General features: G+C 37.9%; 1 protein-coding gene across 2 annotated transcripts; it reads left to right on the top strand.

Annotated features, from left to right (window-relative positions):
• The first annotated feature begins 433 nt into the window (after window positions 1-433).
• map3k7 (mitogen-activated protein kinase kinase kinase 7) lies at window positions 434-22,230 on the top strand. Of its 2 annotated transcripts, XM_056259863.1 has the most exons (17): window positions 434-1,202; window positions 1,616-1,726; window positions 1,842-1,907; window positions 2,045-2,090; window positions 2,681-2,819; window positions 7,494-7,622; window positions 10,919-11,043; window positions 11,158-11,288; window positions 11,400-11,481; window positions 12,064-12,170; window positions 12,259-12,409; window positions 13,055-13,135; window positions 16,816-16,883; window positions 17,561-17,624; window positions 18,918-18,979; window positions 19,413-19,528; window positions 21,651-22,230. In XM_056259863.1, exons 1-17 carry the CDS (start codon window positions 1,116-1,118, stop codon window positions 21,829-21,831), a joined length of 1,746 nt encoding a protein of 581 aa, XP_056115838.1. In that variant the 5' UTR covers window positions 434-1,115; the 3' UTR covers window positions 21,832-22,230. The 2 variants fall into 2 exon arrangements, with proteins under 2 accessions (XP_056115838.1, XP_056115839.1); XM_056259864.1 differs by lacking the exon at window positions 13,055-13,135 and having other exon boundaries at window positions 435-1,202.
• Window positions 22,231-26,494: the final 4,264 nt, after the last annotated feature.

The raw sequence follows: 26,494 nt of genomic DNA, 5'->3' as shown, positions 1-26,494 counted from the left end.
TGAATTCTAGATATTTTTAATAATCTTGTCAATATTTATAATAAATATTTCTCCCAATTTTATGAATAAATACCTGAAAGTGTTGAGTGAGAGGAAAAGAAAAAAATATTTTTTTGAGCAAATGGAAGCAGTTGAACCCAAACATAGACATTTATCTTTAAACATCCTGATTAATACATAACAGATTCAAACATAAAATGACAGTTTTTCATTATTCAGAGAAAAATAAGTATGACATGTATTTCTGTTCGGTTGGCCTCCATGCAACTGAAGTTACCTGGTGCAGTAAGGATGCTACTCAATCAGGATATTAAAACTGATCCGTTTCTTAATCTCTATAGGAATACACATCCAGATAAATATTAAAATCAAGACGAATCCTCTGTTATAACGACTGGAAATGATTCTGGCAGGCCTTGCTTGACTCCAATCTTGGAGACATTTCAGTTGGCATGGACTAGAGGGGGCACAATACAAGAGAGCGCACACTTCCTGGAGCTTAAACAACCCCCACAGAAAACAAGAAAAACAAACGAGCCCATGGAGGAGTGAGCTGTAAAGTTCTAGCCCCGCATCCGATGGCTCGGATGCTTTGTCCTGGGCAACGGGACACGTAAAGCAGGTTTTATCGAGCGGTATTTTCGGGCACGTAGAGAGGCCGATGTGCGGAGCGGTAGCGTCGGTGTGGAGTGAGCGCTGCGCGGAGGGGAGATCCAGCGCGAGCCAGCAAGCGGCCTAACGCTAACACACACAGCCAGCGCTTTTATGTCGATGGGACACCCTTAACTGTATTTGTCAGAGAACCTAGGGCGTATTCCCTATCTGAATGACAACATTTACCGTCGTTTGGCATGTCTGACATACTTTAATCGGAGCCTCTTAGCCGCCTGGCTAACGGATTAGATTGACACTCAGGTTAGCTCGTTAGCCGCTAAACTAGTTTTTAAAGTGATTTAACATATACCTATATTTGTGTAATGCAGGCCGCGTCGAAGGAAAGGGTGACGCTTCAGCTAACGTTACCGTTTTTATTCTGAAACGGTTCGGTTGTGAAGTTTTAAGACTGTAAAATCGGTTGTTTGTGTTTTAATGATTAGCTGGCTAGCGAGCTAGCGATGTCAATGCCCTCCGCCGATATGCTGGAAACACCGCCTATGTACCCGTTTGAGGAGATAGAATATGCTGATATTGAGGTGGAAGAGGTGAGTGACATGATATGCAAGTGATAAAGTTAATTAACACGCTGACAATTGTGTGGAAATGTCCTGCAAACATTAACGTTACCGTGATAGCTGTAAGTTACTATAACTAGGGCACTTGACATTGTATCACACTATACCTAATCTCTATTTTTAACTTCATTATTTTGTTTTTCATTGGTTTTGTCAAGCCACAGTGTGTTTTATGGTCTACAAAGTGTGTTCTACTGAAATAAGTCTCTGCCATTATTTTTTTTTATAAAACACTTTTGCACTGTTCTAGATGTGGTTCTCTGTCATTTCTCAGTTTCTGAGTTTTATGTTAGGTTTGTTTTGAACACTTTTCGGTGCTGTGAGTTTGTGAATGTGTACCTTCATTCTGTGTGATGTTCTTCTCATACATGTGTGTTTTGTAGGTGGTGGGCAGAGGGGCGTTTGGTGTCGTGTGCAAGGCCAAGTGGAAAGGCAGAGATGTGGCCATCAAGACTATAGAAAGTGAATCAGAGAGAAATGCCTTCATTGTTGAGGTACTGTCATATTGTTTAATTTGTTCACGTTAGTAACTACTGTAGTCAGAAACATAAACCGTGCATGTACTGATTAAACAGACATTTGGTCTAATTCTCCATTCTCTCTATCCAGCTTCGCCAGTTGTCTCGTGTAAATCATCCCAACATTGTGAAGCTCTATGGTTCCTGCAGTAACCCTGTAAGTCTCTACATGTTGGTATTGAGTGGATTTTGATCATGATCGTGAAACTTGATTCGGATGTGTTGCTATGATCCAATCTTTTTTTTGGTTCCTGTGATTAGAAACATGTAACAAGGTTAATGATCTTACTGCAGGTATGTCTGGTGATGGAATATGCAGAGGGTGGTTCATTGTATAATGGTAAGTAATTTTATTATAAGTTACTTTGCAACACTTTTTTGAAAAGGCCACTGGTCTAGACATCTCTGACTTAATTATTTAAAAACTACTGGTGTGAGGCCAAACCACACTCTGAAAAATCACTTTGGCTTGTTAAAAGTTTTGCCTACAAGTTTTAAGGCTGGCATTGGGTTTCCAGTTATAAAATGGAATAAAATAAAATTAGATTGGTCACTTTAGTATTTTGCCTCCAGTTGGTGTACTTAGACAAATCAGATATTTTCTTTGTTCTGTTGTAGAATTAATTTACAGAAATGTGAAAATACTCTTCAGTGTGTATATATATACAAATTTGCATACATACTTAGAGTATCACAACAGATTTGTCTGGTGCAGTATTTTTTGCAATCCAGTTTTACACGTTCTTTGATTCCATGGAACTTTGCATTTCAAAAAAGGTTCCAAATGTATCCCTAATCCCTGGCCTATAGTAGCAGCAAGTGCTAAAGTTCTATTCAGTGTCCAAGCACATGAGCTGTTGCACAAGTGAGCAAATGATTGATATCTCATATATGTTTGCTTGTATTTATGACTGTATTCTGTTTTGACAGTGTTGCACGGTGCAGAGCCTCTCCCTCACTACACTGCATCTCATGCCATGAGCTGGTGCCTGCAGTGTTCACAGGGGGTCTCGTATCTCCACGGAATGAAACCAAAGGCTCTCATTCACAGGGACCTCAAACCTCCCAAGTATGCTCCTCCATCATTTCTCTCATCACACTGTCTTGCCTCATGTCACTGGAACCCCCATGAGAATTGTTAAATTTAGTCCTTGTCATATAAGTACTCCCTTACCGTTTAATTCAAAGATAAGGGTTTGAAATGTACCTGGTTACATTAAGTCTTGCCTGACCATTTGCGATCTAATCACCTGAGATTAACACCAGGTGTAAACTCATACATGTGCTGACCAGGGTTCCAGACTGCGACCATTTTTTGAGAATGTGCGAGTTAAAATTTTATGTGGTCGCATTTGTGCGAGTGCATGGTCATGTACTCAGTTAAATTCACGCATGCGCAACAGAACGCCATTGTATCAGCAGCTGCTGCAGTCCGTATGTTCAAAACGAGTACATCATGAATCCATTTTCCAAACTGTGTTTTTGACTTATCCTGAATCACTACGGTACGCCTATAATAAGTGTTTATATTCGGACTATTTTATCCCGGGGTCGGCTCGGCTGCGGAGTTGCCTAGTGCCTGCGTGACTCGCCATAGACATTAATGGAGAGAAGTAGCTCCGGCAACAATGTTCTTCCGCAAGACACTTGCAGTTTATTTATTAACGAACGTACACGTCACGCGCATTGCACACTGATGGTGAAACCCGCCAATTAGGAATTAAGTCATAAAAAGTGTAAGTTAAGTGTACAGTGTACGACATGTAAAAAAGACAAGAGGCTAACAATGTCAAGATCAATATTTGTGTAGCCTGACACGGTATTTTCACACTGCATCCGTTCCAGGAGCGGTGCGTAGCAGTTAGGGATGGGACGATTACCGGTTTCACGATAAACCACGATAAAATGTCCTGGCGGTTAGTATTATCTTTTAAAATTTAATTATCATTAAAACCGTGTTTGATTATCGTGATTTTGAAAACTCGCGGTAAATCCTGTCCAGCCAGAATCAGTCTGGCGCAAGCGCGAGCAGGTGCGCAGATGCAATGTTGTTTTTTTGCGCGAGAAGACATGGCGGAAGGCAGTGACAGCGCACAGGAGATTTTTCAGCCATCCAAGAGGACAAAATCGGAGGTATGGTCGTATTTTGGCTATTACAAGAGTCCCGAGGGCAATTTAATCGAGGATGGGCACCCTGTCTGCAAATCTTGCAAGAGGAAAGTCGCTCCAAAAGGGGGAAACACGTCAAATCTGCTAAGTCATCTAACGTTACGTGACAACCACCCACTGAGTTAATTTTTACCTTAATAGCACAACTAACTTGGGTAAATAATTAGACAAATTTATTGGAGATGAATTATTTCATTATCTCACTTGTAATTATTGCAAAGCTTCCGCGAAGAGAAAAGTTTTACAGCAAGTGGATTTGAGCCAAGACGAATGAACATATTCAAACTATTAAGGGTGACATTTAAGGGATAATGTATTGTATTCATTCATAGTAAACTTATTACAGTTTTATTTTTTATTTTTTACCACAGAAATAATTTCAGGGACGTGAATTATTGAATTGTGATTAACTTAATGTTTTTAAATCTTGCCGGTTTATAAATCCATTATACAAGTTACAGTGTCCAAATCAATCGTAAAGTAAATGTGATCACTTCAACAATATTTTAGTAGTATTAATACTAAATTACTCTGATTTAATTTTCAATACAATCAAAACTGAGACGCAAGACATACACATTTGAATGAAACCAGAGATTGCGTCCACGGTGATCCGAGACATGGATGTGCGCTGTGTAGTGCGTTGCTATTTACAACAGTCATTATAAGTATTCCAGTAGTTTAGTCACCCTGACCCAACCAACAAATTTTGTTCATTTAAAGTGTGTGTGCGTGCGTGCGTGTGAGTGTGTGTGAGAGAGAAAGCGATTTATTATTTATTAATAATAATAATATTCAGTCATACACACATCCATAAGTGTTATTATCATTATTAATGATAGGGTTTAATGACGGGTTCATTAAAACCTGCACTACCTCTCACTCTCAGGGCTCTATGTTAATGTTAATATAATGTTTATGCTTAAAAAAGTGCATATAGCTGCTAGCCTGCTAATTGTATTTTTTGTTTGTTGATTTTCAAATGTTTTCAGGGTGAGCATCAGTTCTTTTTTAACATTTCCATCTCATTTTAACAAAACCGTGATAATATTGATAATCGTGATAACTTTGGTCACTATAATCGTGATATGAAATTTTCATACCGTCCCATCCCTAGTAGCAGTGCAGAGATCGTTTACGCACCGAGTCTATTTCTGCTGTGCTGCACGCGCTAAATTAAAGTGACAGCGCATACCGGTAGTTCGTGGTCAAAATGAGCACAAATTGACATGACAATGAATTTCATCATAAATGCATTTAATTAAATAAAATGTAGTAATCTCACCATAAAATCTCACCAAAAATTTAATTAAATACTATGATTTCAGTCATCTTTTAACTTTTTAATAGTTTTTTTGAGAATATTTTGATTTGATAGTTAAAAAATTAAAACATTTTGCTAACATGAGGTCTTGTCACTGTCAGTCTTTTTACATCAGTGTAAAACTATGGTATGCAGATTAAGACCACTATTCATCAGCATGCATTGATTAATCCCATGGCATGTAGCAAAAAAAAAAAAGTGCGACCAAATCATATGCTGGTGCGACCAACTGAGAAAGTTGGTAGCACCAGTGCAACCACTGGAAAAGTTAGTCTGGAGCCCTGCTGACTGTTTTCTGACTGATGATGGTGGAAACATTACTGGATCATTCAGGACTGCCGTCGCAGTAAATAAATGCTGTCCAGTCCAGGTGTCGGAGGACGTATGTTCGGAGTCTTACCCTGCATTACTTACAACATGGCAGCGTATGGTGTTGTCCAGGCCAGGGCTGGTTATTTATGAGGCACTGTTTGTAAAAATCCCTGGCAGCACACCATGGAAATGGTCAGCTGGCTTCTCTCCCAGACACCTAGAATGAAGTTCTCTGGAAGAACTGGGTTATTACTAACTTTTGATAAATTACAGCTCACTAAAGTTGGCATCAAACCCCCATGAACAGTTCACAAGTGCTTTAACTGTGTTTAATTGGACTAAAGCACAGTTGGTAACTGGTTAACTGCCATCTGTGTATACCTACCTGTATTTCTGCTCAAATTATTGCCAACTGAAGTGTATTTTAAAAATATGTGCTCTGTTAATGTTCCCATGATGGAATTCTTGATTAAGCATTAAGGCGCACACACACACTTTTACTTTCTCTGGTCTTCAACCTTCAAGATGTACTCTGCCATTCAAGTACCATTTACTACCATTGTATTTTTTTGAAAGAAATTAATACTTTTATTCATCAGGGATGCATTAAATTGATCAAGAAAAGTGACAGTAAAAACATTTACCAGGTTGCAAAATATTTTTTCAACTTTCTATTCAATAAAGAATCCTGATTAAAAATGCATCACTGTTTCCACAAAAATATTAAGCAGCACAACTGTTTTCAACATTGATAATAAATAAAATAAGAAAAACTTGTGCTGCAAATTAGCATATTAGAATGATGCTGAAAATTCAAAAGAATAAATTGTCCAATTTATACTTCTGTGTCGACCTCCCGCCGTAGCTACGTCGTAGGCTGTGTGTAGCGCGCGTACCCTTCGGCGTACCCTGACGTGCTAGAACCGCTCCCTCGGGTTTACGAGTCTGTAAAGGCTGATTAATACTTCTGCGTCGGACCTACGCCGGAGCCTCTACGCTATAGACTACGCGTTGGTTTTCATTTATACTTCTGCGTCGTTGATGCGAAATTACACATGCAGAGGGAGCATGTGAAACCCGAGTGAGCGGTTCTGACAGGCCAATCACAGCGCTTGCGTCTGCGTAGAATTGACGCGTTGAGAGGTGTACGCCGAAGGGTACGCGCGCTACACACAGCCTACGACGTAGCTACGGCGGGAGGTCGACGCAGAAGTATAAATTGGACTTAAGGCTGACAGAAAACAGCGCGCAAGTTCCAGTCTTCTTGCGCTTGATGTTTAAACTGACAGGACTTATGCTCCTAATGTATGCGCTCGTGAAAAAACAAACATCCCCGCCCCCACACTCACATCCACACATACGTCAAATACACAGGAATGATTATCTGCCTGTTCACATCGGCCCTATTTTGACATCGGAACGATACCGATGTGTAAAAAATTGACCTCGGCGGCCGATATATCGTGCACCACTACCCAAAAGGCTTTGTCTCTGTCCTGAAACCTTGTGAATTTACTTGCTGATTAACCGAATACAATCTTTTAAGTTGGCATACACTAGCAGGATGGGGTCGGGAATGTACATGTTGTTTTGGTGCCACAATTTCCTGTGGCTTCAAACTAATTAGTCACATGAAATTACATTTAATGAGTTATTCAAAGCAACTTACAAATGAGGGACATCGCAAGCAATTTATAATGCAAAAGCCAACAATATTTAAAGTGCAATAAAATGTTAGTAATCAGGTTGTGCACTTTATTGCAGCTGGCATTTCAATGAATGGGAATGCTAAACTGACTAAAACACTAATTAGGTAATGCAATCTTGCCATTGTACTCCCATGATGCCTAAAAATGTTTTCTGTAAAATGAATTTGCTTTGTTTTTCTTCTTGGAGACATCTCTGTTAATCTTTTTTGTATATTGTTTTTCCTCATAGTCTGCTTCTGGTTGCTGGAGGTACTGTACTGAAGATCTGTGACTTCGGGACAGCATGTGACATCCAGACACACATGACTAACAACAAGGGAAGCGCAGCCTGGATGGCCCCAGAGGTGTTTGAAGGCAAGTTTCAGGAGCTTTCCAAGAACTTTTGTTCATGTTTGAACAGTCACTGGCTTATCATTGGCTTGTTTTTGATTGTATCAGAAGATCAAAACTGACTTCCGATTCTCCTTTTCACCAGTCTTTCTTATTACTTGTCTTCTCATTTGCCACTTCAGGCTTCACTAACCCTCGTACAAATATTTCCCTAAAACCAGAGTCACTGGACGCTCCTGGTCCATATGATGGATGAAATCATTATAATTTAATGCATTCGTTTGCAATCAACCGCTAATGGGTTTCAATTTTACCAAACACATTCAGGGGCACTTGGCTGTCAGGGGAGTCGGAGGAAACATCAATTAGGATCATGTTGTTATCTTGTTTGTTTAGGGAGGATCAGAAATCCCATGTTATTACTCCACTAGCACTGGCAGCAGAGGAGACGCCGCGCTCCTCATTTGCCACGCTGACAACAGTATTATCAGAAGACCAGAGCAAGGCAGCGTAAAGACATACTGGTGCGAGGCGCTGTAATTTAAGAATAATAAGAGCAGCAATTAAGGCTCTCCAGGGCAGCATGAGTGGAAATTAGCTCATCTGTTCAAAATAGGGGCGACAAGATAAAGGCTCCGCAACCTTGGACGGCAGAAAATGAGATTTGGGGAAATAGCTTTCATTTTTTTATGGTGTGTGGTACCATTTGCTTCTATGTTGTTATTTTGGGCAGCTCGACGCAAATATCAACCATAACGTAGAAGAATGAATTATTTACCAAATTAATTTAAGTCTATATTTTATTGTATTAATTAAACATCTATAATTATATAAAAATGATATGTCACATATAAGGACATTTCATTGTTTATCCACCACACAAAACTAACAATAAAAGGAAACTATATAAAATATTTCTTTTTAGTGTTGGTGCACACCTTGTGTTGTGGACAGATAATTCAAAATAATTTTTCTGAAAAATACAGTTTTCTTAAATTATACTAGAAGAATTATATTTTTTATTTAAAACAGGGTTCCCGCGGATCCTTAAAGTCTTAAATTAGATTTTTAAAATTTAAGGCCATAAAAAGTCTTATAAAGTCTTATTTTTACTAATGAAAGGTCTTAAATTTTAGATGACACTTTGACTTAGACATATCTAAAAGCTTTCCAAATTAAAACCATCTAATAAGCGTACGTATTTTTATTTATTTATTATTCTATCTTTGTGGATTTGCTAGTTCACGTGACATTTCGCGTCACTCGTGAGTCGCGGCAGCATAACTGTCTCCTGCACGCGAGAGGAGAGAAGGAGAAGAAAGGTCGTAAATGTCAGTTCAGTTGTAAGTTCATTCTTTATGTGCGTATGGTGTGCGATGTGTATTGTCTTTTATGATATTGTAATCATTGTTTTAACAATGTACGAGGCACTGCGAGCTGGCATAGCATTTGTCTCTCGTGCTTTCACTGCGTGCTGTGTGCAGTGTAACTGTTATGTCCCCAAGTTAGTTTTTGTCTTATATTTATATCATATTATGTTCTTATATTAGAATTTCACATCAGAAAGAGTGCCGTTTTCCCGTGCACAGTTCCAATTGTGATATTTATGTTATACAACAGTTAAATTAACAATAAGTTAACATTGAGTTACTTTTTAGACACAATATTGTCAGTATTGTTTGTTTTCCCTTTATTTCGCCGACTATAATTTCAAAATGAAAGCGTAGCAGAGTCTCAATGCAACACAGCGATGATTTCTTGACTGAAATCCGCGTTTTGAACGAATCACTTGCTTCTTTCCCGAATGAATCAGCCGTTTGAACGAATCGGTTGAATGAATGACTCCCTCAACTCACTTATTAAGACAGTGATTTGCCGCTGCGGTTTCATATTTAAAGTACCCTTTAAATAAAATGTTAAAATTAGAAATCATTTCATATTTAAATATTGAATATTGATTTAAAAAATATATATCTCATAGCTTTATTTATGCAGTTGTAAATGGAGTGTAAATAAATTAATGCCACTTCTGATGCCGCTTCTGTCACCTCTGTACTGCAAAGATGGATTTTGATTGAATGATTTAATTTGACTGTAACAGTGGTACTGTATGATTATTATATAATTAAGTATTATTGTATAATTACTGTATAATTTAATTTGAATGATAGTATTTGACATTAAAGGTGATGCAAAACTCTAAATAAGTTTAGAAAAAATGTCCATATATAGGTGAAAATGCCCCTGAAAAAAATCAATTTAAGGTGGCAAATATTGCCCCTTAATTAAAATATTAATTTCTGTCACTGCTGTGAACTGACCACTGCATAGAATATGAAAAATATGAATATCTTCGTGAGTCAGCTGTCAACAACAGACCTAAACCAGCCATGGCACCAGCACAAAAACACAATCAGTAAAATATAATTTAATTATTATCAACAAAACGTTGAAAATATCAAGATATATTTTTGTCAATACTGCACAGCCCTAATGTACGGTATTAATTTTGATTTCTTCAGGTCTTAAAAAGGTCTTAAAAAGCCTTAAATTTGACTTTCAAAAGTGTGCAGGAACCCTGTAAAAGGGACACATTTATTATTTGTGTTTTAGTGCTATGTCCTGTCCATCAAATGTTTAGAAGTTTATATCACACACTTCCATTCAAAAGTTAAGGGTTTGTAAGAATAAAAAAAAATTTTTTTTGAAAGAAGTCTCTTATGCTCAATAAGGCTGCATTTATTTGATCAAAAGTACAGTAAAATGGTAGTATGTGTTTGTATTGAGAATTATTAGTACAATTTAACATAACTGTTCTTTTTATTTGATTATATTTTAAAATGATGGCAAAGCTGAATTTTCTGCATCTTTACCCGTCTTCAGTGTCACATGATCCTTCAGAATTCATTCTAATATACTGATTTGCTGGTCAAGAAACATTTCTTTTTATTATTGTCAATGTTGAAAACGGCTGTGCTGCTCAATTTTTTCAGAATTCTTTGAATACAATTTTCAAAAGAACAGCATTTATTTGAAATTTAAATCTTTTGGAACACAATCTTTTGTACTTTGTAACAAAGTATTAATTTGAACAAACTTTGAACGGTAGCGTAATTCACAAGTTAACACATCCATGTCAATGGCATTCCTTACTTAAGTATTATAAAAACTTTAATACAATTATAATAATACAATAATAATTCTTTCACAGAATTGTGTGGTTTAGTAGTGACAATAGCTTTGGATCATATAACCAGAATGTGGACCTTATTCAGGAAATTGTTACATGTAGGTGATTACTCTCTGTATGTGTGTTGCAGGCAGTAACTACAGTGAGAAGTGTGACGTGTTCAGTTGGGGTATCATTCTCTGGGAGGTGATCACACGGCGGAAGCCCTTCGATGAAATTGGTGGCCCTGCTTTCCGCATCATGTGGGCTGTGCACCGCGGTGAGTTTTATGTGCGCTTGTTTGTGCCTCATTCAAGACTTCTTGTCATGATGAGAATCTGCTGAGATCGTCTAGGTTCAAGATTAGAAGCTTCAGTCATCTGTCTCTCTGTAGGCACGCGACCACCTCTCATTAAGAACTTACCGAAGCCCATAGAGAGTCTGATGAATCGTTGCTGGTCCAAAGACCCATCGCAGCGGCCTTCCATGGAGGAGATAGTGAAGATTATGAGCCACCTCATGAGGGTAACGCCACACCGCCAGCATGCCTGGCAAATTATTCCAATGTCCCTGGCTGTCTTATTTTGCGTCTAAATCTGCCTCTTCAGTCTGATCCCTCTCTCCCCCCCCCTCTAGTATTTCCCAGGATCAGAAGAGCCTCTTCAGTACCCATATCAGTATTCAGATGAAGGCCAGAGTAACTCTGCCGCCAGCACAGGTACAGAATAACAAAATAGGCTTGAATAATAAATACCTGTTCATGGCTGGTTCATTTTATTTTATTCAAATCATTTTCTTATGGTGTGGATGGGAAACAAATGGTTTAGATTAAATTCTTCCAGACAGTCAAAATACCGTTCAAAAGTTTAGAGTCAGTGAGGTTTTTTGTTGTTTTTAGTTTTTTTGAAAGCCTTTACTATTTAAAATAAATGCCGTTCATTTGAACTTTCTATTCATCAAAGAATCGTAGAAAAGAAGTATCACAGTTTTCACAAAAATATCAAACTGTTTTCAACGCTGATAATAATAGGAAATGTTACTTGAGAAGCAAATCAGAATATTGCAATGATTTCTGAAGGATTGTGTGACACTGAAGACTTTCATTACAGGAATGAATTACATTTTAAATATTTTAAATTGCAATAATTTTTACTGTATTTTTGATCAAATGCAGCCTTGGTGAGCATAAGAGACTTCTTACAAAAACATTAGAAATGTACAGAGCCCAAACTTTTGAACAGCAGTGTATGTGGAAATGTGTTCTGAATTCACATTAAAATGCCATATCTCTTTAATCCAGGCTCATATATAGACTACACATGTACCAGCAACAAGAACGACATCAACATGGAGCACACCAACTCCCCTGGCAGCAACGACACCATCAAGTTCCCATATAAACCAAAGGTAACGCATCAACAGTCTACACCACCACACAAAGACTCTGTCCTCTAAGAAAGCTCAAAAGGGGAATCCGTGTTTGTGTGCGTTTCAGGGCGACCCCTTACGGCCTGGCCACCCCCTCTCCAGAGGCAGCAGCGTAGAGAGTCTTTCTGGCAGGTCACATTGTCTGGCTTCATCCGACAGCAAACGAATGAGTGCCGATCTCTCCGAACTGGAGCACAGATTACCCTTTGCTCCCGCAGGTAACATGTTTCCTCAACACCTGTCATAAAGTTTCATACCTACCCAGAAATTCCTTGCGATACAATGACATTTTACAGTTTATACATCATTTGATCTTATTTAACATGGAGTTTTTTTTTCTCTCTTGCTGTAGACACATATTGATATATTTGTAAATGTACACTTTTCTATTCCTATTGTCAATTTTCTCCTCAGGTTGATATGTTAACTAAGAATATACACCACTAACAATGTCCCTTTTATAGACATTGACTTCACTTTTCTGTACTTGCACTGGCTGAATAGTGTGTACACTAGTACCCAGTGTACCGCTGACCTCAGTCAGTGCGCCCAAACACACATCAGACACAAAGAGCTGCATGGCATCTCCATCCCTCCTTTGATCTGTCCTTCTGCAGTCACTAGTTCATCAGGCTTCCTGCCAATGCACGGATGTATGTGCTACGTGTACGTGTCTGTATGTATGTGTGTATATATGTTGCATGTATGTCTTAATGCAGCTGAAGATTGGAGTGACGTCCCTTACCCAGTCTGCTTTGATGTCTGCACCACACTCTTTCTCTCTTTCTCTGTCTCAGTACACACATTGTCTGCATGCCTGTGTTGGTCGCTACATGCGCGTGTCTGTATGTGTGTTTTTGCAGCACGTCCACAATATAAGCGAGGTCACCGTAAAACGGCATCACATGGCACCATTCTGGACATTCCCAAGATCATCATCACAGGTACCGGGAGTCCAGGCGCTCCCAGCAAACAGCTCCTAATCAGAGAAGGGCGTCACTGTGACGCACAAGCACGCATTGGTTGTTACTCCTGAATGTCATATATCCCCCGTCAGCCTGACTTTCATTTTAAGGAGAGTAGAAGAACAATGTAAGATCCTCATCTGAACATTTTCTGTACACATGCATTTGTGCTGCTGTGGATTGCACTCTTGATCAGGGGTCGTAACCTTGTGGTTAGTTTTGAACATTATTTAAGCCATATACTCCAGGTGAACCACAAAGGTCCATTAGACAAATCGCACAAGTTTGCTATCCAGTGAATTAATGAACCGTTTATATAAAGTAATTGATTTAATTTATATGCTCATTTTTTTTTTAACTTAATAATACTGCACTATAATAATACTTAAGTATTAATGAGATTTACAGGGTGCAGTGTTTTAAATAGATGATTCTAAACATTCCACACAAAATATGATGGTGACACTCAAAATCACATAATTTAGAGAAGAGGTGGTGCACTTTAAAGGTACACCATGTAGGTTTTGGCCGTCTAGTGGTTACACAACTGCATGCGTTTTGCAGAACAGCATTGTTTTGGTTTTGCTTCGGCTCTCCGTGACTGCGGATGAGTGTGTATCCCACTGCTTGTAAAGCATTCACTAATAGGCTTAAGAGATATGACCAGTTTAGGTGGAAAGAAACTCAAGCTAACTGTAACTATACCTATTAATAGACCTGTTGAGTAATAAAAATGTCATCTCCGCATTGCTTTTAGAACATTTCAAATCCATCTTCGAAAAGCCAAGCCAGTGTTGATTCTTGTTTTATTACGAGCTCGGTCGCGTTCTCTTTTGCCAGAAGACTCTCTTCTGTTCTGTGTTTTAGTGACAACTAACCTATGCCACTTCCACACCATACATGCGTCAAAGTAGCCGGTGCAACTTTTCTCTATTTATGGATATGACGAGACACTCACGGGCGAGTGACATACGCAATTTCCCGTGAAAACCATCCCGCTAGGTCTTGTTGTTTATAGCACGGTTTGGAAGAGGGATTGATGTATTGACTCATTAAATTTTTTTACATTTTGAACAAAAGAAAGTTGCATAATGTACCTTTAAAGTTATCAACACAAGACGTGCAACAGAGGTTCTCATGGTCCTGGATAAGCTGGAAATCAGGAACATTCAGAAGTGTCAGGAAAAGTAATGGAAATTAAAAAATGTAAAAGGGCAAGGACATTTCTATAGCCAATATATATTTTTTCTAGTTATTCTTGATTCAAAATAATTTCTCCGGCCTGAAATTACTCTGAGTGCAATCTCTGTAAAAATCATTATTACTATTATTTTTTTTAAAAGGTCCATATGCAGTCTTCACAAATTACTAGAAAAATCAAATAAATTAATTGGTCAGGATGTGTGGCTTGATTTGTTCATGCTGGGAAATAGTCCAGTAATGAACAACTTAAAAAATGACTTGCATAAAAGGTTGGCGACCCCTCAACAGTTTAATAATCTTATTTCCGGGTAATATTTACAGCTAGTTTCACCCCCCCAACCAAAAAAATGTTGTGTCAGATTTGACGGTGGTTAGTGACCCTAGAGTAACACCCATTACAATCTCTTCTTTCTCTCTCCTGCTCATCTCTCTTTGCTTTTTTGATTGTGGTGTCCTGCAAGTAATGATTTTCACGCCCCATCCTCATATCTGCCTCTGACCATTAGAGGCACCTTTTATATATTCTGTTAAAAAAATAATCATGAAAATCCCATAAGCAGTGATTTTAAAGCATGCGTGGTGAATGAGGGTGGAGATGGGGATGTGGATTGATATGCCATCCCTCAGTCTTCCCATTTGGCTTTGTAGCAGGTGAAAGAAGATCTGCCAGCATGTGTGTTTGTGTGTCTCTCTTTCTCTCTCCCTCTCTCTTTCTCAGTGGTCGTACACTAGCTCGTCCTTGTTTCGCCTGCAGAAAGGATGTCGCCAAATGCTCAGCTTTTTGATCTTCCCTCCTCCATACACACAAGTTCATTAACTTGTTCATTAATTCAGTGGTTGCGATAAATCTCCTTCACATTTAGGGTCATCGCTATTATTATCATCATCATCCCTAATAATGCTGAAGGAAATGGAGAAATTGAAGGATTGCGGAGTGGGGAAAAAAAGTTCAAAGCAGGAGTTGCATGATGAAGAGGTTATTAATTTGGTGTAACAATGAGAAAATCTGATTGGCATTTGAATTGTATCCCTCCTGCATGCATGCTGTTAACCTGTCAATCATTTTTATTATTCTCATAATCATTTTGACATGGAATTGACCTCATCAGTAACTATCATTATTAATAAAAAGAGTTAGGGCCATATTCATCAGAGTAGTATTATTGTTTTTTTTCTACCGTTTTTGTTGTAACATTTTTTTTCTTTCATTGTTTGCTTGAAGGCTGATTTGGTGGTATAAGAGAGATTACATAGACATTAAAGGAATATTATTTGTTAAATGCAAATTAGGATCTATGAACAGTATCTGTGGGATGCAGCTGATGACTACAGACAATAATTTTGACTCGTCCTTCATGTTTCAAAATGCATTTACAGTGATAAACGTACAATAGAAGCCTTGTAGAAGCTGGCCTTTTCTATTTTTTAAATTAATGTATTTGTTTACTTTTATTTATTTATTTATTTATTTGAAAGCATTTGCAATTTAAGTAAAATTTTGAGGTAGGGCTACTTGTCTAAATGGTTATGTTACTAACATAACTGCTTTGGTTGCAGTTTTGCTTTACAAATAGGTCACATTCCTTCCATATATCCTCAGAGGAATTTCAAGTGAAAGTAATCAGGTTTACTTTTTTAGCTAGGCATAACATGAGGTAAAAGATTGAATGCGACTTTGCATAGACCACAGGGTAGTTAGCAATTCTGTCACACCTGTTCAGTTAAATTGTTAGACTATACTTTCAAAACAGTGAACAGTTTCTATTTTACATTTTATTTGCTTTATTATTTCACTACAGACTTTAAGTCTTTAAGTGTATTTTTACTATTGTCTGCCACAGATAAAGTTCATAGAGCTTAATTTGTATTAACCTGTAATATTCCACCTAATCATTTGCACATGTATAGTAACATATAGTACATCATATTTAGTAAGTCCCAGTCTATCGGTAATGGTTGCTTTTCATTTCTGCTAGTGCTGTTCTAGATGCTTTACCTGCAATATAGTCGTCTTTAAAGTGATTTGTGTGAGTGTTTGTTAATAGGCTTTCTTTAGTAAACTTGTGTTATCTTTTAAAAGAGTACAGCTCCTATCATCATTGCTGCTTCATTTTCCATAAATACACACTAATCAACTCCCAAAACCCCAAAAACATTCATCAAACCATGATAGGAGCTGTCCAATTAATGCAGGCCAAGCTGCCTGTGTTATTCTGTAGGTGTGGTCTACTGTTTTTGGTGTAGTGTGTGTGTGAGTTGCGATGGCCTCTTGAGGGGTTTGGTCACGTGACGGCCACGTTAGAGGAGATGCTGTCATGGTAGTGAGTTGGGGATTTAATCAGTGCAGCTGTCTGGGTGTCACAACCCTCTTGCTCCAGCCGTTGGACGAGAGCTCATGCACTACCAATAAGACTTATCAGATTCTATGTCTACTCTTGTCTCGTCTCTTTTTGCAGCGACCTGTGAGCCTCATAGACGCAGATCAGTGCAGGATCTTCCTGCCATTGGTACAGAATCCAGTCAGGTAAGATGCTTCAATTTCATACTTTCAGTGGTGTGAAGAATTGGGAAGAGTTTAGGTGCGGCAAACAATATTCACAATTACATTTTAGACTGCAATAGTTTATAAAAACAATAGTTTATCAAATAAAATAAAGAGGGCATAAGATCTGTTTTATAATAGGAAACTGAGGTGTTGTGGGTCTAGATTCAACCAAAAGTTTATTTATCACCTGGCTTTTTTTTTCCAGAATTATCTGATAAATAGAAAGTTAAAAAATAGAAATCTTTAATAACATTATTTGATCACTTTTAATCAGTTCAATGCAACCTTGCTGAATAAATGGCAAACACTGACCCCAAACTTTTGAACGGTTTTGTAGCTGTAAAGATTGTTGCCAAATATCCCTGGGTGTGTGAGAGCAATTAAATTCCAGGTAAGATCTTCAAGAAATGACCTCAGGGTTCATAAAGGATTTGTAAGGATTTGCACTCATGATCACGTGATTGTAAACAGCTATATACTTTCTTTAAAGTGAGGTAATATTAAGGTAATACTTTCCCTTTATGAGAGGAACTGTAGCATCTCCTTCCTGCAGTGCTCTTGATGGGTGCAAAAACAGCATTTTGGAATCCAAAGTATTAAAAAATTGAGCTTTTATTATCAAGTTTATAATTGGCATATTGTTTGACCAATCACAGGATAGCAGAAACAACAGCAGATCATCCAGCCCCAGTGTGAGGATGATTACGCCAGACAGGACAGGTAAAGTTTTCCTTCAAACCATCACACACTCATGCTCACACACGAGGTACTTAGAATTGTACCGGTGTAAATGCACAAACACATACCTACATCTAAAAATTAATTGTATAAGGCGGGTGTACTCACACTAGGCCATCTGAACCATGCCCGAGCATGTTTGACCCCCAAAATCTGGTTTATTTGACTAGTGTTATCATACCGTGCCCAGATGCGGTTTGCTGAACCGTCCCTGGCCCGCTTGAAAGAGGTGGGCTCTGACATGGTGTGCATGGTTCAGTTGGGCTCGGGCCTGGTACGCATGTAGTGTGATCGCTAACCGCGCCGGAGCACGGAACAGCTACTCTTGTGTGTGCTACTGTCATCATTACGACAGCAAACATCTTCTATTGCTATTTGGACAGTACACTTTTCAATTAATTAAATTAAATTGAGTATATTTAGGTTTATAACGGGTTTGGTTCTCACCTTATTTTTGAACAGGAATTGGAGTTTGCGAGTAAAGCTGCAAATTCCTCCATCAACGTCAGCTGCCTCCGTAATAATCTTCTGATACGTGCAGCACAATCAAATAAAAATTGCTGCACGGCATAAATTATAAATCTATTAGGCAGTCTATTAGCGAAAGAGCTTTTCTTTCTGTTTTCTTCAAAACAAGAGGTTGCATCGTGCATGCTCCGGCCCAGAACGTTAAGTGCAGGGGGAGGGGGGACAATCGTGCCAGGACACGGTACTAGGCAACTGTGCCTAGTGTGAGTACACCCTAAATGTATAATAACCCAATAAGCTGGGATAATAGTTGATCAATTTTTATGAGCCTCCTGTACATGTTTGGAATTACAACATTGCAGATTGTGACATTTTTGTAAAGATATTTCTGAACACTGTTGATGTTCCCTCAGTGTGACCTCAAAGTTCACGTCCTCCGTGTGTTTGTAAATCTATATCAGTGACAGTTAACGGCTCAGGCTGAGCTGCAGACATTACGTAAGCGGCATCAATGATTTAGGACGCTTTTCTGTCTGACCGTGGCAGTCCTGGACTGAGATGAGACTGGGCTATTTATTGCTCAACTCTCACTCTCTTTCTGCCGATTACCACAGTTTACTATAACAGCATTACTCAACAAACTAAAAAAAAAAACACTTGCTGTTCTGCATAGAGGGGCTTCTTCACTCTTCATATCAAAATAATATATATAACCAGTGAATAAATACAGATGGAGTAGTTCAGATCTGCTGTCCTCAATTCATGGTTTTTGGATGTTTACTAAAACGGTTTTCCTCATTCTTGTAGACACCAATGGCTCGGATAACTCCATCCCCATGGCCTACCTGACTCTGGACCATCAGTTACAGGTACACACTTCACTTCATGTGACCAATACGATATGAATATTTTGGTATGATTTTGTCCACCAAAAATAAGCTGAAAATGTGAAATGATTGAATACAATGAAGTATGACTGCACGTGCATGGAAACTGTTTAGTCTATATCTGTGGTGTGGATGGTTTTGTTTCCAGGGTGCTGTGGTGTCACTCCTCTAAGAAAAGATTCGCAAGATTTAAAAACAGCCCTCTAATTAAATCAAGTCTGGGTTACAGTTTTACCAGCCTTTTTATGACATTTATATGGTGTAATTCAGTTATAAATACATGGCAGCAAATTAAGAGCGAGACATTTTGATATTTTTGGCTTTCAGACCACGACTGGTTTAAATATCACTTTTGCATTTCAGATTAATTAGCCAAAAGGTGACATTTGATGAATGAATCTGTGTTTGTTTGCAGCCTCTAGCCCCCTGTCCAAACTCCAAAGAATCAATGGCAGTGTTTGAGCAGCACTGTAAGATGGCACAGGAGTACCTGAAGGTGCAGACTGAGATCGCTCTTCTCATACAGAGGAAGTAAGTCTGAGGGATCTGAATCAAATCATCAGTATGGACAATGGGAACTAGGGTGGCTCAGGGTTATTATCTTATTAATCTTTATTAATTGAATAAAATCTGAAATGAAATATTAGATGAAAACGTAAACTAACGACATTTAGAATTGTTGCCTTGGTATCTAACTGAAATAAGTTAGTTGAAGCACTAACATCATTAACTAGAAAGATAGACTAAAACCGAACAGAATTAAAAAATAAATAGTAATATGAAAAACCAATGAAAATGACAAAAGCACATGACAAAATGACAAAAAATTGAACATAAAAATGAAAATACAACAAATAAAAGCTAATTCAGAATATTAATATAAACTATAATAGTAATAATAAATAATACTAAAATAACACTGTGGTTTCCATGCCATCAAACTGACATTTCACAATCCTTGATACTAGTGTTAATTTCGTTAACAAAATCTATGATGAAAAATGTTTGTTGACGAGCTTTTTCACCATGACTAAGACGAGATGACAATAAGGTTATTAAACAATAACTGTGACTATATCAACATGCACGAAGAAAAGATTAGACAAATGTAGTTAAAAAAATATAAACTTCAAAAACCGACTAAATCTGCGATCAAACCTTCTCAGTGATAAACTGTAATGAATCCAAACATGGATCTTGACTATATTGTTTGCCAAAAAAATTAATTTACCAACATCTGTACTACAATAGTCTTTTTTTTTTTTTTTTTGCTGTTGTTTTTGATGTTTGAAAAACAATGTAATTTGGAATTATTGGAATGGATTTATGGAGAGGTTACTTGTTTCACTAGTGTATATAAAACTGGTAAAACAAGCTTATAATAAATCAAGAAACTAAATAAGGTCAAATAAACCATGCGAATCAGTTGACTCTCTTGACTTGTGCTTATTGGTGAAAGTGCAATAATGTACAAATAAAATTCTTATAAAACAACACTTATTGTGATCATTTTGAACAAAATAATCGTTATTATCAGTTTAACTATTATGCAGTTTAAAATGTGAAGTTTTCATTGACTAAAACCAGACTAAAATGCCCAGACATTTAGTCGACTAAAAGTAAAAAAAACTAAAACAGGACAAGGTTGACTAAATATAAAAACTAAAAAGTACATTTGACAGGACTGGGACTAAGACTAAATAAAAAAAAATAGCTGACAAAATGAACACTACTTGATACTAATTCTAATATCACATCAAAAATTAATGCTTTATAAAAAGTTACTCCTTTATTATAAAAAGTTAAATATGCAATATATTAAATATTTATAAATATTCAAATTCCTATTCTTGTTAGTAAAATATTTTTTTTTAATTCACCTCTTTTTTAAATTGGTTTAAATATGGAAAAGCTATGGTAAAATAAATGATGTACTTATGTTCTGTTTGTAAGTTGTATGCTATTCTTTTTTGCTCTTTCTGAAAAGTAATAAAAACAATTTGAAATAATTAAAGTGATGGTTAACCCAAAAATGACTCATGTCGTTCCAAATCTCAGTGCCAGACTTTCTTCTGCAGAGCACAAAAGAAGATATTTTGAAGAATGATAGTAACCAAACAGTTTCGGTTTCCATTATATTTTTGACCATACAATGGAAGTCAAGGGCTGAAACTCTTTGGATGGACTATCCTTTTAATTAAACAAATAAAAAAAGAAAACAGGGTTGGTACAAATAACCTAAAAACAATAGAACAAAGATGCACATCTTTGGGCTTGAAGCATTGGAGGTACCTAACAGGAGTATCATCTGTTCAAGTAGACATTTAAAAATACATTAAAAAAATCATGTACAATAAAGATAAAGCTACTGTATTATATTACACAGAGTACAAAAAACAACAGTCTATATAGGAACAGGCATTGTCCATGTCCATGACTGTTGTTATCCAAACTATTAGTTACACATTGCTAAACGAACCTTAACTAAGGGTCAAAACGTACCAGATTCCAAAAAAAATGCTCCAAATGTGAAAACACCCTAAACCAACAATACCAGATAAACTAGACTACTTTTGATAGCCCTAATATGATCTATGCTTTGTTTTCTCTCCATTTTCCCTCCTTCTTTGATGTCTGTTGTTGATCTCTACAGGAAAGAGCTGATAGCAGAACTGGACCAGGACGAGAAGGATCAGCAGAACGCATGTCGCCTCGCTCAGGAGCACAAGAAGCTCCTAGAGGAGAACAAGAGTCTGTCCACCTACTACCAGCAGTGCAAGAAGCAACTGGAGCTGATCCGAGCGCAGCAGCAAAAGAGACAGGGCACCTCATGAACCCCTTTCATTATGGCTGACTCGTATAATCACAGTCCCCATTATCTCGTCCACCCCGATCCAAACATTGGGGTTAGCTATAGTTTGGCCCAGAAACCCCCTTATTCTGCCTAAAAGCAACCCACCCCGGCCGCCCATGCTCATATGTGCCCATAAAACCTGAAGATGGTAACCGTATGACCTATACTCCACAGTGACCATGGGCCATTTCCGCCCCATGCAAACGGTTCTGAGACCCTGCGCTCAACTGCACAAGCATGCTGCGTTGCATGTACCCGTGAGTCTGCGGCAGGATATACAACAGCAGGGACACGATTAAAGCCCGGTGGGTGTAAAACACAACCGTTGGCCGTGATACATGCAGACAGTTCTTCAGAAATCAAGTCTAAACTAGCCAGCAAACACGTTTTGGGAACCCGGCATCTTATCCCAGGGATTTTAAAGAGAGGATGTAAAAGGAACAAATGAGATCTCTTGGAATGTCACCTTTTTTTTTTCTTTTTTTTTTTTCTTCTTCTTCTTCTTCTTCTTCCTCTAACCATCCCAGAATTCTCTGTGGGGTTTGCCTAATTCCTCTCGATTAGGTGTCGGTCCTTAAGAATGTGAAAACAAAGTGGCTTTAAGTTGTATACAAAAGCTAATTTTATCATTTTAAAATTTAGGCTTTTATTTTGCTGCATTCACTTTGTGTACTTTTTATTTTAACCCCTATTATGCAAAAAAGTGCTACAGGTGTTCCCTCTTTTTTTAATTGTCTGCCCTAAAAAGTGTTATAATAATGTATTGATTTGAAATCGGGGGATGTATTTTACATATGCCTTGCATGTCGACCTTGTGTTTATGGACAAACGCGGGTCGATCTGTGTGTATGTGCGGCCTCACAAGAAAAATGCTGTTTGTAATCCGCTTCCTTTATAATAGCGCTCAAAAATCATCGCTCTAAAAGAGACCGAAACAAATGGACTTGAGTGTATGTGATTGTGAGTACCAACATTTTAATCATGGCTACAGTATTCTTGTTTCTTTGCTCTGTTGTGTATCTTTATCTAACTTTGTATGGTAATTTATCCAGGGTTTTCAGAGATCCGCTTCATAGTTTTTGTTGTAAGTGTGGGAAAGACGCTCTTTCTCTGAGCTTGATTTATGTATTTTTAGTTCACATGATGCCTTAGAGTTGAATTGTTTGCGTTTTACTTGACTTTTTGGCAACGAGGCCGTGATTTAATGCAATTACGAGTTTAGAAACATGAATGAGAGTTTTAAAAGGCTTGCGAATGCAAGCTGAAATCTGATGGTCTGTATGATCTTGTCAATATGCTGCAGAAATCATGAAATCACGATGAGGGCAGTCAACACACTCTGGTTCTTTTTAGTTAGGTTCCTTGTTCTTACCACTAGTTTTCATCCCTGTACTTAATTTAAGATTTTGAAAGAGAAATCAGCCGTATTGTTACATTGTATGAATTCCTTTTAGATATCACACTTTGTTTACTTTGTTGCCCCCAACACACCCTCCACCCAGGTTTTTGCACAATCCCGACTGGTTATCACTGATTACGAATATACCGAGGAAATCTTGAGCAGGGTAAAGACACATTTGGATGTTCAAGATCTTTAAGTGAGTTTCTGCAAATCAAAAGTGGTGTATTATTATTATTTTTTCTTCCGAGTTCAATGATGAGTTTCTGTACTATGTGCTGTAAATAAGATGTCTGATTTCTTAAGCTGTTGGGAACGGGAATACACAGGTGAAGGTCGCATCTTGAAATAAATTGAACAGGTAAACATCATGCTTCCGACTGTCTGTGCCGTCTCTGCTCTTCAGTTCAGCAGTTTTTTTTTAAACCAGAAAAACATTCTTAATTCAAAAATCTATATATTTTTTTTTATCGTAATAATAAATTACATTTATAATAAAAATATATACATGAATATACACTCACCGGCCACTTTATTAGGTACCCCATGCTAGTAACGGGTTGGACCCCCTTTTGCCTTCAGAACTGCCTCAATTCTTCGTGGCATAGATTCAACAAGGTGCTGGAAGCATTCCTCAGGGAGTTTGGTCCATATTGACATGATGGCATCACACAGTTGCCGCAGATTTGTCGGCTGCACATCCATGATGCGAATCTCCCGTTCCACCACATCCCAAAGATGCTCTATTAGGTTGAGATCTGGTGACTGTGGAGGCCATTTTAGTACAGTGAACTCATTGTCATGTTCAAGAAACCAATTTGAAATGATTAGAGCTTTGTGACATGGTGGAAGTAGCCATCAGAGGATGGGTACATGGTGGCCATAAAGGGATGGACATGGTCAGAAACAATGCTCAGGTAGGCCGTGGCATTTAAACGATGCCCAATTGGCACTAAGGGGCCTAAAGTGTGCCAGGAAAACATCCCCCACACCATTACACCACCACCACCGGCCTGCACAGTGGTAACAAGGCATGATGGTTCCATGTTCTCATTCTGTTTACGCCAAATTCTGACTCTAACATCTGAATGTCTCAACAGAAATCGAGACTCATCAGACCAGGCAACATTTTTCCAGTCTTCAACTGTTCAATTTTGGTGAGCTCTTGCAAATTGTAGCCTCTTTTTCCTATTTGTAGTAGAGATGAGTGGTACCCGGTGGAGTCTTCTGCTGTTGTAGCCCATCCGCCTCAAGGTTGTGCGTGTTGTGGCTTCACAAATGCTTTGCTGCATACCTCGGTTGTAACGAGTGGTTATTTCAGTCACTGTTGCCCTTCTATCAGCTCGAACCAGTCTGGCCATTCTCCTCTGACCTCTGGCATCAACAAGGCATTTCCGCCCACAGAACTGCCGCTCACTGGATGTTTTTTCTTTTTCGGACCATTCTCTGTAAACCCTAGAGATGGTTGTGCGTGAAAATCCCAGTAGATTAGCAGTTTCTGAAATACTCAGACCAGCCCTTCTGGCACCAACAATCATGCCACGTTCAAAGTCACTCAAATCACCTTTCTTCCCCATACTGATGCTCGGTTTGAACTGCAGGAGATTGTCTTGACCATGTCTACATGCCTAAATGCACTGAGTTGCCGCCATGTGATTGGCTGCTTAGAAATTAAGTGTTAACGAGCAGTTGGACAGGTGTACCTAATAAAGTGGCCGGTGAGTGTATATATGCCATCTTATTCAATATTATGAATTAATAAGGCTGGTGTTCTGCTGTGACTGAATATGCTCTTTTGGTTAAAGTGTGTAACATTACAATGCAACAGAACACTTGCTCTAAAAGCATTTAGTATTGCAAGCCTACATATAATATTGTAATGCGTATTGTAAGCCTATTTAATTAGATTAACTATTTCATTGAACTTCAGTGTTCTTGTTTCTTTGTCTATCCTACTTTAAACCAATGTGATTATAGTGTTTATATTCATTAATACAGTGTATATTAGAATAAACTATATTAAATAAGAGTAAAAACTTCATTGGAGCATTTATATTAAGTACGGCAGGATAAAATTATTTAAAACTATTTAAGGTTCAGTTATAAAAATATTGATTTTGAATTCAGTTTAGCGTTGACAGTTACATTGTCATAATGATTTGTAAAATTATATAATTTCACACAGAAAAAGTTAGTAATTAGTATAGTAAAGTATTTTTTAATCATTTTTAATGAACCCGAAATATTCCTTTTTAAAGGTATAGTTCAGCTAAAAATGTAAATTGTATCATCATTTACTCACTCTCAAGTTGTTCCAGACTTGAATTAATTTCTTTCTTCTGCTGAACACAAAAGATATTTAGAAGAATGTTGGTAACCAAACGGTAGCCATTGACTTCCATAGTACTTCCATAAGAAACTGCTACAGGTTTGGAACAACTTAAGGGTGAGTAGATGACAGAATTTTCATTTTGGGGTGTTATGAGGATGTAATGCTTCTTTAAACCAGAAGAGGGCGATAGAGGTTAAGCTGGCTCTTCATCTGTGCAAAGCAAACGCTTCCTCTCTCAAACAAAGGAATCTGGTGTGGATGTGATGCTGATTTAAAAAAATAATAATAATAATACTCTAATAAACACAACAACATGCAGTAGTAGCCTAAACTAAAATAATATCATTAGCAAAATAAGTAAAAGCCAATATCTTCAGATAAAGGAAATTTGGGAGGTGGTGTGTATTACAGCCTAGAATTGTGCAAGTATTGTGCTAATGATGCTTACATGTTACCTGCGCAGTTCAGTTGTTGTCACGCCATGTGCTTGAGGTTGGAGCCACTTGAATCAAACTCATTCAATCTACATGATGTCATTCTTCTCTCCTTTGGTGAAGTATTGTGTGTTGTGGCTTCTCTGGCCAGTGTTAAGTGTTCAGGAGGTTGAGAAAGGGACTGAGGGTATTGTTTAGGGGCCATCGGATGAGATGCTGTCATCCTGTCCTTTTGTTTTTTGTTGTTCGATGGTGATGGCGAGAAATGAGAAACAGACTATGGAGGGTTTAGGGTGACCGGAGGGACCCAGGGCTTTCGATGAGGTCATCAGGAATGGTTACGCATTACAGAAACTGCAGGGCGGTCGTGACATTTCTGTATCTCTCTGTACCGGGCATACAGTTTGTGAATAAACTGTGAGTTAGAAGCTGATGCAATAAAATCATATGAGCTGTTAATAGCAATGTGATGCATTAT

The sequence above is a fragment of the Rhinichthys klamathensis genome, unplaced genomic scaffold (assembly GCF_029890125.1).
Source record: "Rhinichthys klamathensis goyatoka isolate OS25496 unplaced genomic scaffold, OSU_Roscu_1.1 h1tg000170l_1, whole genome shotgun sequence".
Classification (NCBI taxonomy): domain Eukaryota; kingdom Metazoa; phylum Chordata; class Actinopteri; order Cypriniformes; family Leuciscidae; genus Rhinichthys; species Rhinichthys klamathensis.
Note: the sequence above shows the minus strand (reverse complement) of the source record. Positions and strands in the feature narration are given on the sequence as shown.